The sequence below is a fragment of the Lissotriton vulgaris genome, chromosome 4_1 (assembly GCF_964263255.1).
Source record: "Lissotriton vulgaris chromosome 4_1, aLisVul1.2, whole genome shotgun sequence".
Lineage (NCBI taxonomy): Eukaryota > Metazoa > Chordata > Amphibia > Caudata > Salamandridae > Lissotriton > Lissotriton vulgaris.
Genome location: NC_141691.1, coordinates 760,535,029 through 760,547,900, shown reverse-complemented (window position 1 = coordinate 760,547,900; position 12,872 = coordinate 760,535,029). Strand labels below are relative to the sequence as shown.

Genomic DNA, 12,872 nt, shown 5'->3' with positions numbered 1-12,872 from the left:
AGGCACCGTAGTGCCTGACGCTGGGCGGGACTTACGGTTTGGAAGGGAAGTCCCGCCCGCCGCCATGCTGGGATTGGCTGAAGTCCCGCGCCTAGGAGAGGAGAAGCCGCCCGGTGGAATCGAGGCGGCCGGTGGAGGCAGCGCCGGTTCTTTGTCCCCTCTGGGGCTCCCGCGGTGAAAAGGGAGTCCCGGTGCCTAGAGTGAAGCAGGACACCGGCGAGGAGCGAAGCCGGCCCCCGCCACACTCAAAAGGAGAGCGCGAGGAGAGAAGCCCCCCCCCCCCCTATGCAGGGGCCCGGTAAGTGAGGGCTGGGCATGGCGGAGGCACGGCCGCATTATTTCTTGAGCGGCCCCCGCCTGATAGGGGGCCGCTCCAATGATGGGGGCATCTTCTGTATTAGGGGCCCCGTGGAGGTCCAGGGGGCCTGTGTTCCCCTAGAGCCCGTGCGTGGCTCCACCGATTGGGGGCATGTCTTTCGAAAAAGGGGCCAGAGTGGCCCAGGGCTAGTTCCAGGCCCCACCATTGCTCCCCGAGCCCCGTGGGGCTCCCTTGTTCAACGGGCCTGAGGGGCCCATGCTTTATTGCCCCAGGCAAATTCAGTCTCCAACCTTTGGGGGCATTATGTATTTGAGGAGCCAGAGTGCTCCAGAGGGCACATGTATTGTTTCGGAGCCTGAAAGGCTCCAACGTTAGCGCAACTTGTCCTGAAGGGCCAGTGAGGGCCCCTGTCGCAGATTTTGAGTCACAGCTGCCCAGCAAGTAGTGGGCAGCAGCACCGTTTAGGTTTTTCTTTCGAGGGACATGTTTTTGGACTCAGGAGTGGGACAACTCCTTCGCCCCTACTTTGGCCTTCCACAGCTGTGCAGCACTTAGTGCCAGCTGCAGCGTTTAGGCCCTGTTCTTGTCCTCAGCTGCCCAGCAAGTAGTGGGCAGCTGCTACGTTTAGGTTTTGGCGCAGTGGCGCCACCTTGATCTTGATGTGAATTATGTGCTAATGCTTTGGGTGTTAGGAAATGTACTGTGTGTAGTATGTTTCGCGCACCCTGTGTCTTGATGCCTCTAGATATGATTTCGGCATAGGAGGTTGTTTTACCTGTTTAGGTTTATGTTAGGGAGATTATACTTCCCTGTGTGATTTATGCCCCTAGTGCAAGGTTTAACCAAGGATGGTAATAATTAAGGGAAAGTAATGCTGAATGGTAACGATCCATAAACTTGAAAATGTTAGGGCAAGGGCTATTGATAATTGGGTGCGGCTTAACTGGCTGATATTAATTGGGAGTGGAAATGCAGTGGTAATTGTTTACCTGTTTGAAGCTGTATCAGTACATATAAATAGTTTTGCTTGGGAATTTTAGGCAAATTACTCATAATCAAATTTCACTATACTAATCCTTTTTGGGCTTCGGAGTAGCGTGCTACTTGCCGAAAAGCACTTCGAGGCCTAGTCAGGGGTAATAAGCGCTAAATAAATACAAATACAATAGTATTTGTGCGCCTGGGACCAATGTGGTTGAGTCTGGGCCTGTGATGCTTATGCCTAAGCATTAAAGACTGCACCCAAGCATGTGAAGCTTTGCCAGGATACGTGAGGCTTTGTGTCTATCTGAAGTTTTGTTTTATATCTGACCATTTGAGATAATTCCAGCCACATGAAAGTTGTGCCTAGGCATTCGAGGCTGGTTGTGGGTACACGAAGTTTAAATAGGCATATGACGGTTGCACTTAGGCATAGGATGGTTGCACCTTGGTGTAGCTGTGGCAAGGCAAACAATGACTGTGCTTAGGCGTTTGGGGCTATTCTAAGACATTTATTGACTGTCCAAGCTTTAATTTGGCATTTAAATCTGTAATAGATCATACAGGGGTGTATCCGGACAACTGAGGTGGTGCATGGGCTTTTGGATAGTGGCTGGGCATTTGATGATCAGGCCTGGATTTAAGTGGGCATATGACGACTAGCATTTGAGGCTTACTTTTGGCATTCAAAGCTGTAATTTGTCAGAAAGGTTTACACACAGGCACATGACCCCTGTGGCCTGGGCATAGGCTTGCCGATCCTTGGTTTATCATGACAGCACCCCGCCTGATATATCTGCTAACTGTACTACATTTTATGCTTTAGTAACAATTTTTTTTTAGGCCTGGGCATAGGCTAGCCGATCCTTGGTTTATCATGACAGCACCCCGCCTGACATATCTGCTAACTGTACTATATTTTCTGCTTTAGTAACACATTTTTTCTAATAATCCTAAAAGTATTGCAGTTTTGAAGTTCTGTGATATCACTTGTGGTGATGCAATCAGGATAGAAGTCAGGTGAATTCATTTTTTGGGAATGCCATTATGAGTCAAAGTGTATGTGATGTCATGCCCACCATTTTTGGCACTTTGGTGAAATGACTCCAATTAGCAGCAACCTGGAATGTTGTAGGGCTCTCACTTTACAGATATTTAAATATAACTGTGAGAACCATCCGAAGCTAGTGTGCTGGGAATTTAGGACTGACACGATTCCTGTTTATGAAGACATAGAGCGACTGAAAGTAGACAGCTAGTCAGCACATGTGGCTTTACCTGTTTAAGGCCAGTTGCATCATCGGTGATGTCATCAGGTAACAAGAGGATCATGCTGAGTTCATCACCAACATAGGGAAGCTCCAGAGCACGGCAGTTGGCCTCCATAATGTAGCGGAAAGGAAACTTCTTCTTTTGATACATCATCTTCACTGTCTTTTGTTCATTCTGATAAAAATTACAGATAATAATTGCAACTTTATTTATTGAGAAAACATGAATCCAAATGAAACACAAGGAAAAATCATACAAAATTAAGCATTTTGTGGGCAAAAATAATTTATGATTCTTGGGCAAGCATTCTTAAAAGTGCCAAAAAGGGAGGACTGGTCAGACAGCAATCTCATTGGACATGGGGATCCAGCCAATGCAGCAGTATCAGATAATGCTCCCATCCTGCCTAGATATTCACGATCAGGGTCGTCAGTATTAGGAACAGAATAAGTTGTGGGGTTAATTTGGGGATTTTCCCCAGGGAAAAATATATTGGAAACTGATGAAGCACTCCTGAAAGGTTGGCATTAAGCCATGGGCCTATTTGATGTTCAAGCACCTGAAGGAGGACCGGGTCAATCCTGCAGAAGCCAAAGAGTTAAGCGGTAACCCCTCTGGGTCTGAGAGCTCTTGGAGGTGGAGGAGGCTCTTGGTGGCTCTACAAGGTCATTGTTCTTCTCCTGAAGCCACCGGCAGTGCACCCATAAGGAGAAGGCCTTGCAAGAGGTACACAGCTGATGGATAAGTGTTATGGCTCCCACAAAAGACCCAAGCTGTTGTGTGAGGTGGCAGCTCCGTACAACAGGCCTGCTAAATATGACATTGTCACAGTGACCACCATTATGTTAGCAGGGCAGTCTGGAAATATGGAATATCCACGGGGCAGGTCATGAGGACACCATAAAACAAGCATTGGCAAAGCCAATAGTTCTTGCCTTTGCAAGAGCTATTGCCTTTGCCAACGGGTTTTAGCCATGTTGTATACTAGCATTGCTGCTGTTAAGCCTGGCTTAAAGTTAGTGGCATAGAGGAGAGTTGTGGCTTGTTATAAAGTGGAAATGCAAAGAGTCGAGTAGAGTGTTGTAAAGTGGAGTGGCATAGAGTGTTGTGTATTGGAGTAGCATGGAGTGGAGTGGCATACACTGGAGTGGCACAGGGTACAGTGGACTGATGTAGGGTGCATTGGTGTAGAGAGTTGCAAAGTATAGTGGTGTAGAGTGCAGCAGCATAAAACCCAGGGGTGTACAATGCAGCACTGTACAATGGAGTTGTGCTGAGTGTTGCACAGTAGAGTTCAGTGGCATAGAGTGTTGTGATGCAGAGTGGTGTGGTATAGAGTGGCGTAGAGTTCAGTGATGCAGAGTAGAGTAGAGTACCATAGAGTGCAGTGGTGTAAAGTGGTGAAGATTTGCGTGCTGTAGAGTGCAGTGGCGTAGAGTGGAATGATGCAGAGTAGAGTGGCGTAGAGTGCACTGGCATAGAATGCAGTAGTGCAATGTAGAGTGGGGTAAAGTTCAGTGGGGTAGAGTTCAGTGGCGTAGAGTGCAGTGGCCTACAGAGTGCAGTGGCATAGAGTGCAATAGTGTAGAAGGAAGTGGCGTTGAGTACAGTGGTACAGAGTAGAGTACAGTGGTACAGAGTGCAGTGCAGTGGTGTACAGTGGAGAGTGGTGCAGAGTAGAATGCAGTGGCGTACAGTGGAGAGGAGTAGAGAGGACTAGTGTAGAGTGCATTGGCGTAGAGAGTTGTAGAGTATAGTGGTATACAGTGGAGTGAAGTAGAGTACAGCTGCATAGCATTCAGGGGCATACAATGCAATGCTATAGAATGCAGAGGCGCAGATTAGAATGGTGCACAGTAGAGTGCAGTGGTGCAGAGTAAAGTATAGTGGCATAGAGTGGTGCAGAGTAGAGTGTTACAGAGAAGAGTACAGTGGCATGGAGTGCAGTGCTGCAGATTTCAGTGGGATAGAGTGCAGTAGCAGTGAGTGCAGTAGTGCAGAATAGAGTGGTGTTAAGTGTGGAGTGACGTAGAGATTAGTGGCATAGACTACAGTGATGCAGAGTAGAGTGCATTGGCGCAGAGTTCAATGGATTAGAGTATAGTGTTGTAGAGTGCAGTGGCATAGAGTGCAGTGACATAGAGTGAAGTGGAGTAGAGTGCAATGGTGTATGGTGCGGTGGGGTAGAGTAGATTGTTCCAGAGTAGAGTGAAGTGGTGTAGAGTGGAGTGTTGCAGGGTAGAGTGAAGTGGTGTAGAGTGGAGTTGTGCAGGATAGAGTGTAGTAGCGTAGAGTGGCATAGAGTAATGACGTAAAGTGGTGTAGAGTGCAGTGGCATAAAGTGCAGTAGTGCAGAGTAGATTAGAGTGGCATACAGTGGATTGGCATAAAATGCAGGGGCATAGAGTGGAATGCTACAGATTGGCATAGAGTAAGGCGTACAGCTAAGTTCTGCAGAGCAGAGTGGAGTGGTGTAGAGTAGAGTGGCGTAGAGTGCACTGGCATACAGCAGATTGGTGCAGAGTAGAGAGGTGTAGAGTGCAGTGGCGTAAGTGGCATAGAGTAGAGTGGTACAGAGTGGATTAGAGTGCTGTGGCACAGAGTGCAGTGGCATGGTGTAAAGTGGAGTGGTGCAGTGTAGAATGTAGTTGCATGAAGTGGTACAGAGTAGATTGGAGTGGCGTAGAGTGGAGTATGCATGGTGAGGTAGCACATTGCCATTACAGACGACATATTTTCAATTGAAATGAAGATTACATATGCACAGACATACAGTTTCACTAATAAAACAATACAGCGCAAAAATGATAATGTGTGGAAATGGCATAACACAGTGTATTGTTTTGTTTTGATCATATTAAAGTGTTTGCTTCCAACACACTTCAGAATTAACAACAATTTGCTTAATTTGTGCTTTGCTAATACTGATACATTCTGAAATACTTGCAGAGTCTAATGTGTGTTGTTGTGCCAGAAGAAACCCTTTCCTCTACCCCCAGTATCCAAAATGGTTGTCACATAAAACATCTCACTTTGAAGTCAGAGAAAGAAATGTAAACACAAATCTCCCTTGGAAGGCAGAGCTTGACATTTGACCTCTGTATTTGAATGCACAGCAAATGTGACAACATACAAACAAGATTTACAGGCCTATATACCGAAAGGAGCGCTAGAGGAAGAATGTGAAAAGGCTTTTCTCCTTGGGAAGGACAAACTGAACTTGAACAGCCTAAAACAAATAAAGCCAGCAGATAGTAAGCCAGTAAATTGGAGTTACAAAGCACAAAGCCAATGGTAGGTGTTAGAACTGGCTATTTCTGGTAGGCTAAGGCTGACGCCAAAGCCAGGCAGAAACCACCATTCTAGTCAGGGCAAGGAAGTCACACGCCAAGATAACCTCTGCTCACCCCCTTGGTAGCTTGGCACAAGCAGTAAGGCTAAACTCGGAGGCAATGTGTAAAGCATTTGCGCCAGCGCACAACAGCAACAACATACTAGGCACACCACAGAAGAGACTCCACACAAGGTTATTATAAAAATAACTTTTGTATTGTAAAAACACATCAGATAAAATCACACATATACATGGTGCCAACTGGCACGGGCAATATTCACAGGGATTATGTACACAAGACAGGGCCACAAGGGCCACTGTCATAGTCAGATATAGCACTTCTAGAATAAGAAATAATAAAACATAAAATGGTAATCACAAAGATAACAACCAGTAACCACTGGTAACAGGAACCAGGACCTTACTAGGACCACCTGTACTAATAAAGAAGAACCACCTAAGTATCACACAGCATTAGGGGTCTAAGAAAGAATACATTACTCATGATGCAATAAACCTACATTCAGAGGAGTAGAAAAGACAACCACCTAAGTATCACTCAGCATTTAGGGGTCTAGGAAAAGGACACATTACCCATGGTGCAATAACCTACATTCAGAGGAGTAAGAATAGAGCACATGATGCAATAAACTACATTCAGGGGTGCAGCGCAAGAAGACACATGATGACTAACCATTCAGAGGTGCAGCGCATGGAAAGGAAGACACATGATGCAGTAACACATTCAGAGGTGTTAAGAATAGGGCACATGATGCAATAAAATACATTCAGGGGTGCAGCGCAAGAAGACACATGATGACTAAACATTCAGAGGTGCAGCGCATGGAAAGGAAGACACATAATGCATAAACATTCAGAGGTGCCTAATAAATCAATAGCGCAAAAACACACAGTAGGCAATTACTATTTAAAAGCATAGAAATCACATTGCGCCAACACTACATAAGCCACTACCTGTGGCAGTCCCTAGGCCAACTGGCCTTGTTGGGGCAAGGATGCCCTGGGTCCAAAGTCAGGGCGCGCTGCCATGCAGCGCCAGTCCAAAGTACAAAAGCCTAAACGTGGCAGTTGCCCACAAAGTGCTGGGCAACTGTGTACATCACAGAAAGGCCTAAACGTGGCAGGTGCCCACAAAGTGCTGGGCACCTGAAGAATCAACAAAACGGCGCCAGCTAAGCCACACAGGCTCTGAAGCCAACACTGCGCACGTTGGAGCCACACAGGCTCTGGCCAACACTGGTCAAACGTTGGAGCCACACAGGCTCTTAGAAACACATATGGCCCCTCTGAGCCACACAGGCTCTCTCAAAGCGTTGGGGCGACCCACTGCCAAACGGGGCCGCCCTGACTCTCCATTCACTTCATAGAATGCCCCCAGCGCCTCTCAGGGCACGAAATACAAAAACAAATGGGGCTGGGAGCCTCTCCGGGCTCCGTGCACGTTGGGGCGACCCACTGCCAACCGGGGCCGCCCATGAAGCCTTCATGGCTTCCTTCTCGCACTCTGTGTAATGTTGGGGCGGCCCACTGCCATCTGGGGCCGCCCTTGAAGCCTTCGTGGCTTCTCTCTCTTGAGCGCGAGCTCGCGCTACTGCGGGGGAGGGGCGGACACCGACAACGTGTCCCGGCGCCCCTCCCCTGCTCTGCTCCACTCCGCCCGACCCCAGACCAGACTCACCGGGGCTCTCGTTGCTGCCGGTCTCTCTCTCTCTCGCCGGGGAGCCTCGCGGTGGGGGCAGGCACCGACAAATGTGCCTCGCGCCCCCTCCGCTTCCGTCCTCAGGCCGCTCCTCTCGTGGCAGGGCTCCCTCCGCTCACGGGAGCCCTGCCGACCAGCCGCCATCACTCGCCCTTCTTCTCTCCCCCGGGCAGCTTCTCTCCTCTCAGGCTGCGGGGGCGGGACTTCCGGCCGGCCGCGCTGGGATTGGCCGGCCGGCCATCCACTTCCGGGTCGCTGCGGGCAGCGCAGCGGCCCTTCTCCTTTAGGCAGGCAGGCGGGCAGGCATTAAAGATATCGGCGTGGGCAGCCGAAATTTAAATAAAGTAACAAATAAGCGAGGTGGGCACTCGCCAGGCTGGCAAAGCGCTCCTCAGCGCTAGAATCAAAAATAAAGCGCTCGAAAGCGCTATGAGCAATAAAGCGCTCCCAAAGCGCTAGAACAAAAAGTACAAAGGGTCCTTCCAGAAATGCAGCTCCACCATGCTGCACAAAGGTCCAGAGAGTCCCAGGGGGCAAAGCAAAGTCCCCCCCATCAGCCCAGCAAGGCAGAGGGGTCCCCCAGGAGTCCAGGAAAGTCCATCAGGTGCCCAGGGCTGGGCAGAGCCAGGGATTCCCCTGAGCTCAAGCAGCAGCAGCCCCTGGCAGATTCAAGTTGAAAACAAGAACAATTTGGAAGGGGATACAACCCCTTTTTATACAGTGCAAAACCTTTGAAGTTCTTTGAAGTCCTTTGAAGCAGGCAGTGTGAGAACCAGCTGGACTGGTTTAGAGGGAAGTCCCCTTCAGTATCAGGGACAGAGGTGTCAGTCGCCCAGCGGGAGGTGGAGCCAGCTTTGTAGTTACACAGGAACAGCCCTTCACTATCAGGTGCCATCTCCTCCCACTTCCCTGGCAGCAGATGCTGCCTTTCATCCATGGGCTGACTCAGACAACCTCCTGGGCTCTCCAGCCCCTGTCATCCTCAAACCAGACAGTCAATCCACAAGCAGGCCCATGCACTCTGGGCCAGGCTCACCAGCCAATCACACGCTAGCACCAACTTACACAAATATGCCAACTTCCAAAAGTAGGACTTCTAGACTAGACACAGCCATGTTGCATACATCATTTTGCAGCATTCATTCTCACGAGTTCTCTCATACCAAACTCGCCCCTGCACTCCCCACGCATCAGGAACTATCATGGGCATACATATTCCCCATTCATTCCTATGGGAGGGCAGGTCACTCACCATTCATCCACAGAGAGCTCAAGCACTTTACACTGTACCACAGTGAAAAAGTGCGCAGAGGCCTAAAATCACCAATCCCAGGTTCCATAAATAGGCTAGGAAAACGCAAAAAGTCTAGGGGTGAACCTGCCTAATGGGCCGGGTCCAACACAACCCCCTTCCAGCCAAAACGCAGGGTAGACCAATCACACCACTGATGGGCTTCACTGCTTTGGGCGACAAAACCACGGACACGGCCTCGCACAGCAGGGACACCGTCCAGTTTTTCGCCACTCTGAACCTACATGGTTTCCTCCAAATAATAACTCTCTGACTCAACTAGGGTACCCCACTGGTACACACTAGTCATCCACAGCCAAGACCAGGCCATAGGCCATCCAAATCACAGGTCCTAACTAATCCACAGAGTGGGGGGTAGTAACCCCTGGCACACAATAGCCATTCTCCACTCTCTCTCTCAGTGTAGCTACAACTACCACTGATCCAACAACCTAGGGACCATACCCTCAGGCTGACCAGAGGTCACGGGCAAGAATGCCCCACCCTACCTCTACTTCTGGGTTTCCGCACCCTCACAGAAAAGCACTTCACCAGAACACAATTCTCCTACCAGATCAGGACCTCACTCCATCACTGGTCTACCACCTGGAAACTATTCTACTTCTGAGGTACAAAGCACACAGCACAGTCCCTCTTCAAGCAGGTGGTGGGACACAGCACACAGCAAAGCCCCCTTTCCTCTACCTTAGTGAAAACAACAAACTGCAGGTGAGCCCCAGAACACACAGCAAGGGCAGCCCCCTCAGTCTCTTCAGCTGATCCACTTTGGTAGAGATTCCTCTTGACCTAGAAGTTTCCTAATCTCCCAACCTAAGATCTAAACCCTCAGGTTACACCGGGGTCAGAAGTAAGGACACCGTCCCTCTGCACCCCCTTCCAGTTCCAGTATGTCTCAGGCTAGACAGAGCACACGCCAGCGGCGTATCAGCGACACACTCTCCTCCAGTACTCCTTCCAGGTCAGGCCACACCCCAACCCGGCTTTCCCCCCTCCTCGGGGAACGACCTCCAGAGGCCCCACAAATGGTCAAGCACTCTAGACGGTCAAATGCTCAGCGAGCCAGGACTTCTGCACCCTCCACTTAGGAGCGGTACTGCCCAACACTAGGACCGCCGGAGTTCTGGTTACAGACACTCCCCGTCCTCTAGACACAGGAAGATCCTCCTCAAATGACCTATGTACAGCTTAGGCCCCTGACCTGGCGCTCCCTTAAGGAACCCTCCAGGCCCTGAGATAGGGTTTCAGGCCAACGTGGGACACACCGTCCCACACTCACTCCGCCTCCACTGAGACAGGGCGTGAGCCCCTACACCCCTACCATACTACTGGGACCTAGCTGGGTTACACATGAACCTCTTCCCCTTTACAGGATCATCAGATACACAAGCCACTCCTTTTGGAACCACTCCCTAATGCCTCTGCAAGACATCTAGCACACCGCCAGACATCCACCTTCCTGTCCAGTGCCTCTGCAGGACCTCCTGCACACCACCAGAGGTACACCTCTCATGCAAGCTCTTTAACAAAAAGAAAACTCACACCAACTCCTCCAGTTCAGCACATCACTCATTCGCACACTCCCCCCCCTCGGACTGGTAAGGCAGTTTCCACCACCCCTGATCACTCAACCTGACCACACGTGACACAGGTACCAAACTCTGGGAGCGGGGAATGGGAATTAACACACTGGACACATTAAAGCTGCCACCACTGGATCCTACCACACTGGGGAATCCAGACACACACACTACACTCAGGGAACAACCACCCTCCTGAGCTAGTCATTTCTCCTCACACTCCCTCTCTTCCATCTACCCACACAGGGACAGGATTTGGGATTGGACACGGGACCCAGCAAGGGATTCCTAATCTATGGGAACCTCCCCCCTCTAATGGCGTCCCGCCCTGTCACTTTCTTTTATCTGCCACTAAACATAAAGCGCAGAAACACATTTGAAAATGACACTCTTGAGGAAAAAAATCAAAAACAATAATCCCAAACATGTGACTATCTGAAAAAAACAATTGCAGAGTTTTGTAATGTAGCCAGTTGTTGCTATGGCACTGCGCAAACACAAGTCCAAAATCCGTACCGCTGACCAACAATGTTAGAACTGGCTATTTCTGGTAGGCTAAGGCTGACGCCAAAGCCAGGCAGAAACCACCATTCTAGTCAGGGCAAGGAAGTCACACGCCAAGATAACCTCTGCTCACCCCCTTGGTAGCTTGGCACAAGCAGTAAGGCTAAACTCGGAGGCAATGTGTAAAGCATTTGCGCCAGCGCACAACAGCAACAACATACTAGGCACACCACAGAAGAGACTCCACACAAGGTTATTATAAAAATAACTTTTGTATTGTAAAAACACATCAGATAAAATCACACATATACATGGTGCCAACTGGCACGGGCAATATTCACAGGGATTATGTACACAAGACAGGGCCACAAGGGCCACTGTCATAGTCAGATATAGCACTTCTAGAATAAGAAATAATAAAACATAAAATGGTAATCACAAAGATAACAACCAGTAACCACTGGTAACAGGAACCAGGACCTTACTAGGACCACCTGTACTAATAAAGAAGAACCACCTAAGTATCACACAGCATTAGGGGTCTAAGAAAGAATACATTACTCATGATGCAATAAACCTACATTCAGAGGAGTAGAAAAGACAACCACCTAAGTATCACTCAGCATTTAGGGGTCTAGGAAAAGGACACATTACCCATGATGCAATAACCTACATTCAGAGGAGTAAGAATAGAGCACATGATGCAATAAACTACATTCAGGGGTGCAGCGCAAGAAGACACATGATGACTAACCATTCAGAGGTGCAGCGCATGGAAAGGAAGACACATGATGCAGTAACACATTCAGAGGTGTTAAGAATAGGGCACATGATGCAATAAAATACATTCAGGGGTGCAGCGCAAGAAGACACATGATGACTAAACATTCAGAGGTGCAGCGCATGGAAAGGAAGACACATAATGCATAAACATTCAGAGGTGCCTAATAAATCAATAGCGCAAAAACACACAGTAGGCAATTACTATTTAAAAGCATAGAAATCACATTGCGCCAACACTACATAAGCCACTACCTGTGGCAGTCCCTAGGCCAACTGGCCTTGTTGGGGCAAGGATGCCCTGGGTCCAAAGTCAGGGCGCGCTGCCATGCAGCGCCAGTCCAAAGTACAAAAGCCTAAACGTGGCAGTTGCCCACAAAGTGCTGGGCAACTGTGTACATCACAGAAAGGCCTAAACGTGGCAGGTGCCCACAAAGTGCTGGGCACCTGAAGAATCAACAAAACGGCGCCAGCTAAGCCACACAGGCTCTGAAGCCAACACTGCGCACGTTGGAGCCACACAGGCTCTGGCCAACACTGGTCAAACGTTGGAGCCACACAGGCTCTTAGAAACACATATGGCCCCTCTGAGCCACACAGGCTCTCTCAAAGCGTTGGGGCGACCCACTGCCAAACGGGGCCGCCCTGACTCTCCATTCACTTCATAGAATGCCCCCAGCGCCTCTCAGGGCACGAAATACAAAAACAAATGGGGCTGGGAGCCTCTCCGGGCTCCGTGCACGTTGGGGCGACCCACTGCCAACCGGGGCCGCCCATGAAGCCTTCATGGCTTCCTTCTCGCACTCTGTGTAACGTTGGGGCGGCCCACTGCCATCTGGGGCCGCCCTTGAAGCCTTCGTGGCTTCTCTCTCTTGAGCGCGAGCTCGCGCTACTGCGGGGGAGGGGCGGACACCGACAACGTGTCCCGGCGCCCCTCCCCTGCTCTGCTCCACTCCGCCCGACCCCAGACCAGACTCACCGGGGCTCTCGTTGCTGCCGGTCTCTCTCTCTCTCGCCGGGGAGCCTCGCGGTGGGGGCAGGCACCGACAAATGTGCCTCGCGCCCCCTCCGCT

The 12,872-nt window shown here is 49.9% G+C and overlaps 1 protein-coding gene across 1 annotated transcript in view; it reads right to left on the bottom strand.

Moving 5' to 3' along the window:
- SERPINB1 (serpin family B member 1) overlaps positions 1–12,872 on the bottom strand; it is an 82,179-nt gene that overhangs the window by 14,387 nt on the left and 54,920 nt on the right. The window contains exon 6 of the mRNA XM_086965071.1: positions 2,579–2,746. Coding sequence (XP_086821197.1) covers positions 2,579–2,746 — 168 coding nt within the window. The remainder of the gene's footprint in view (positions 1–2,578; positions 2,747–12,872) is intronic.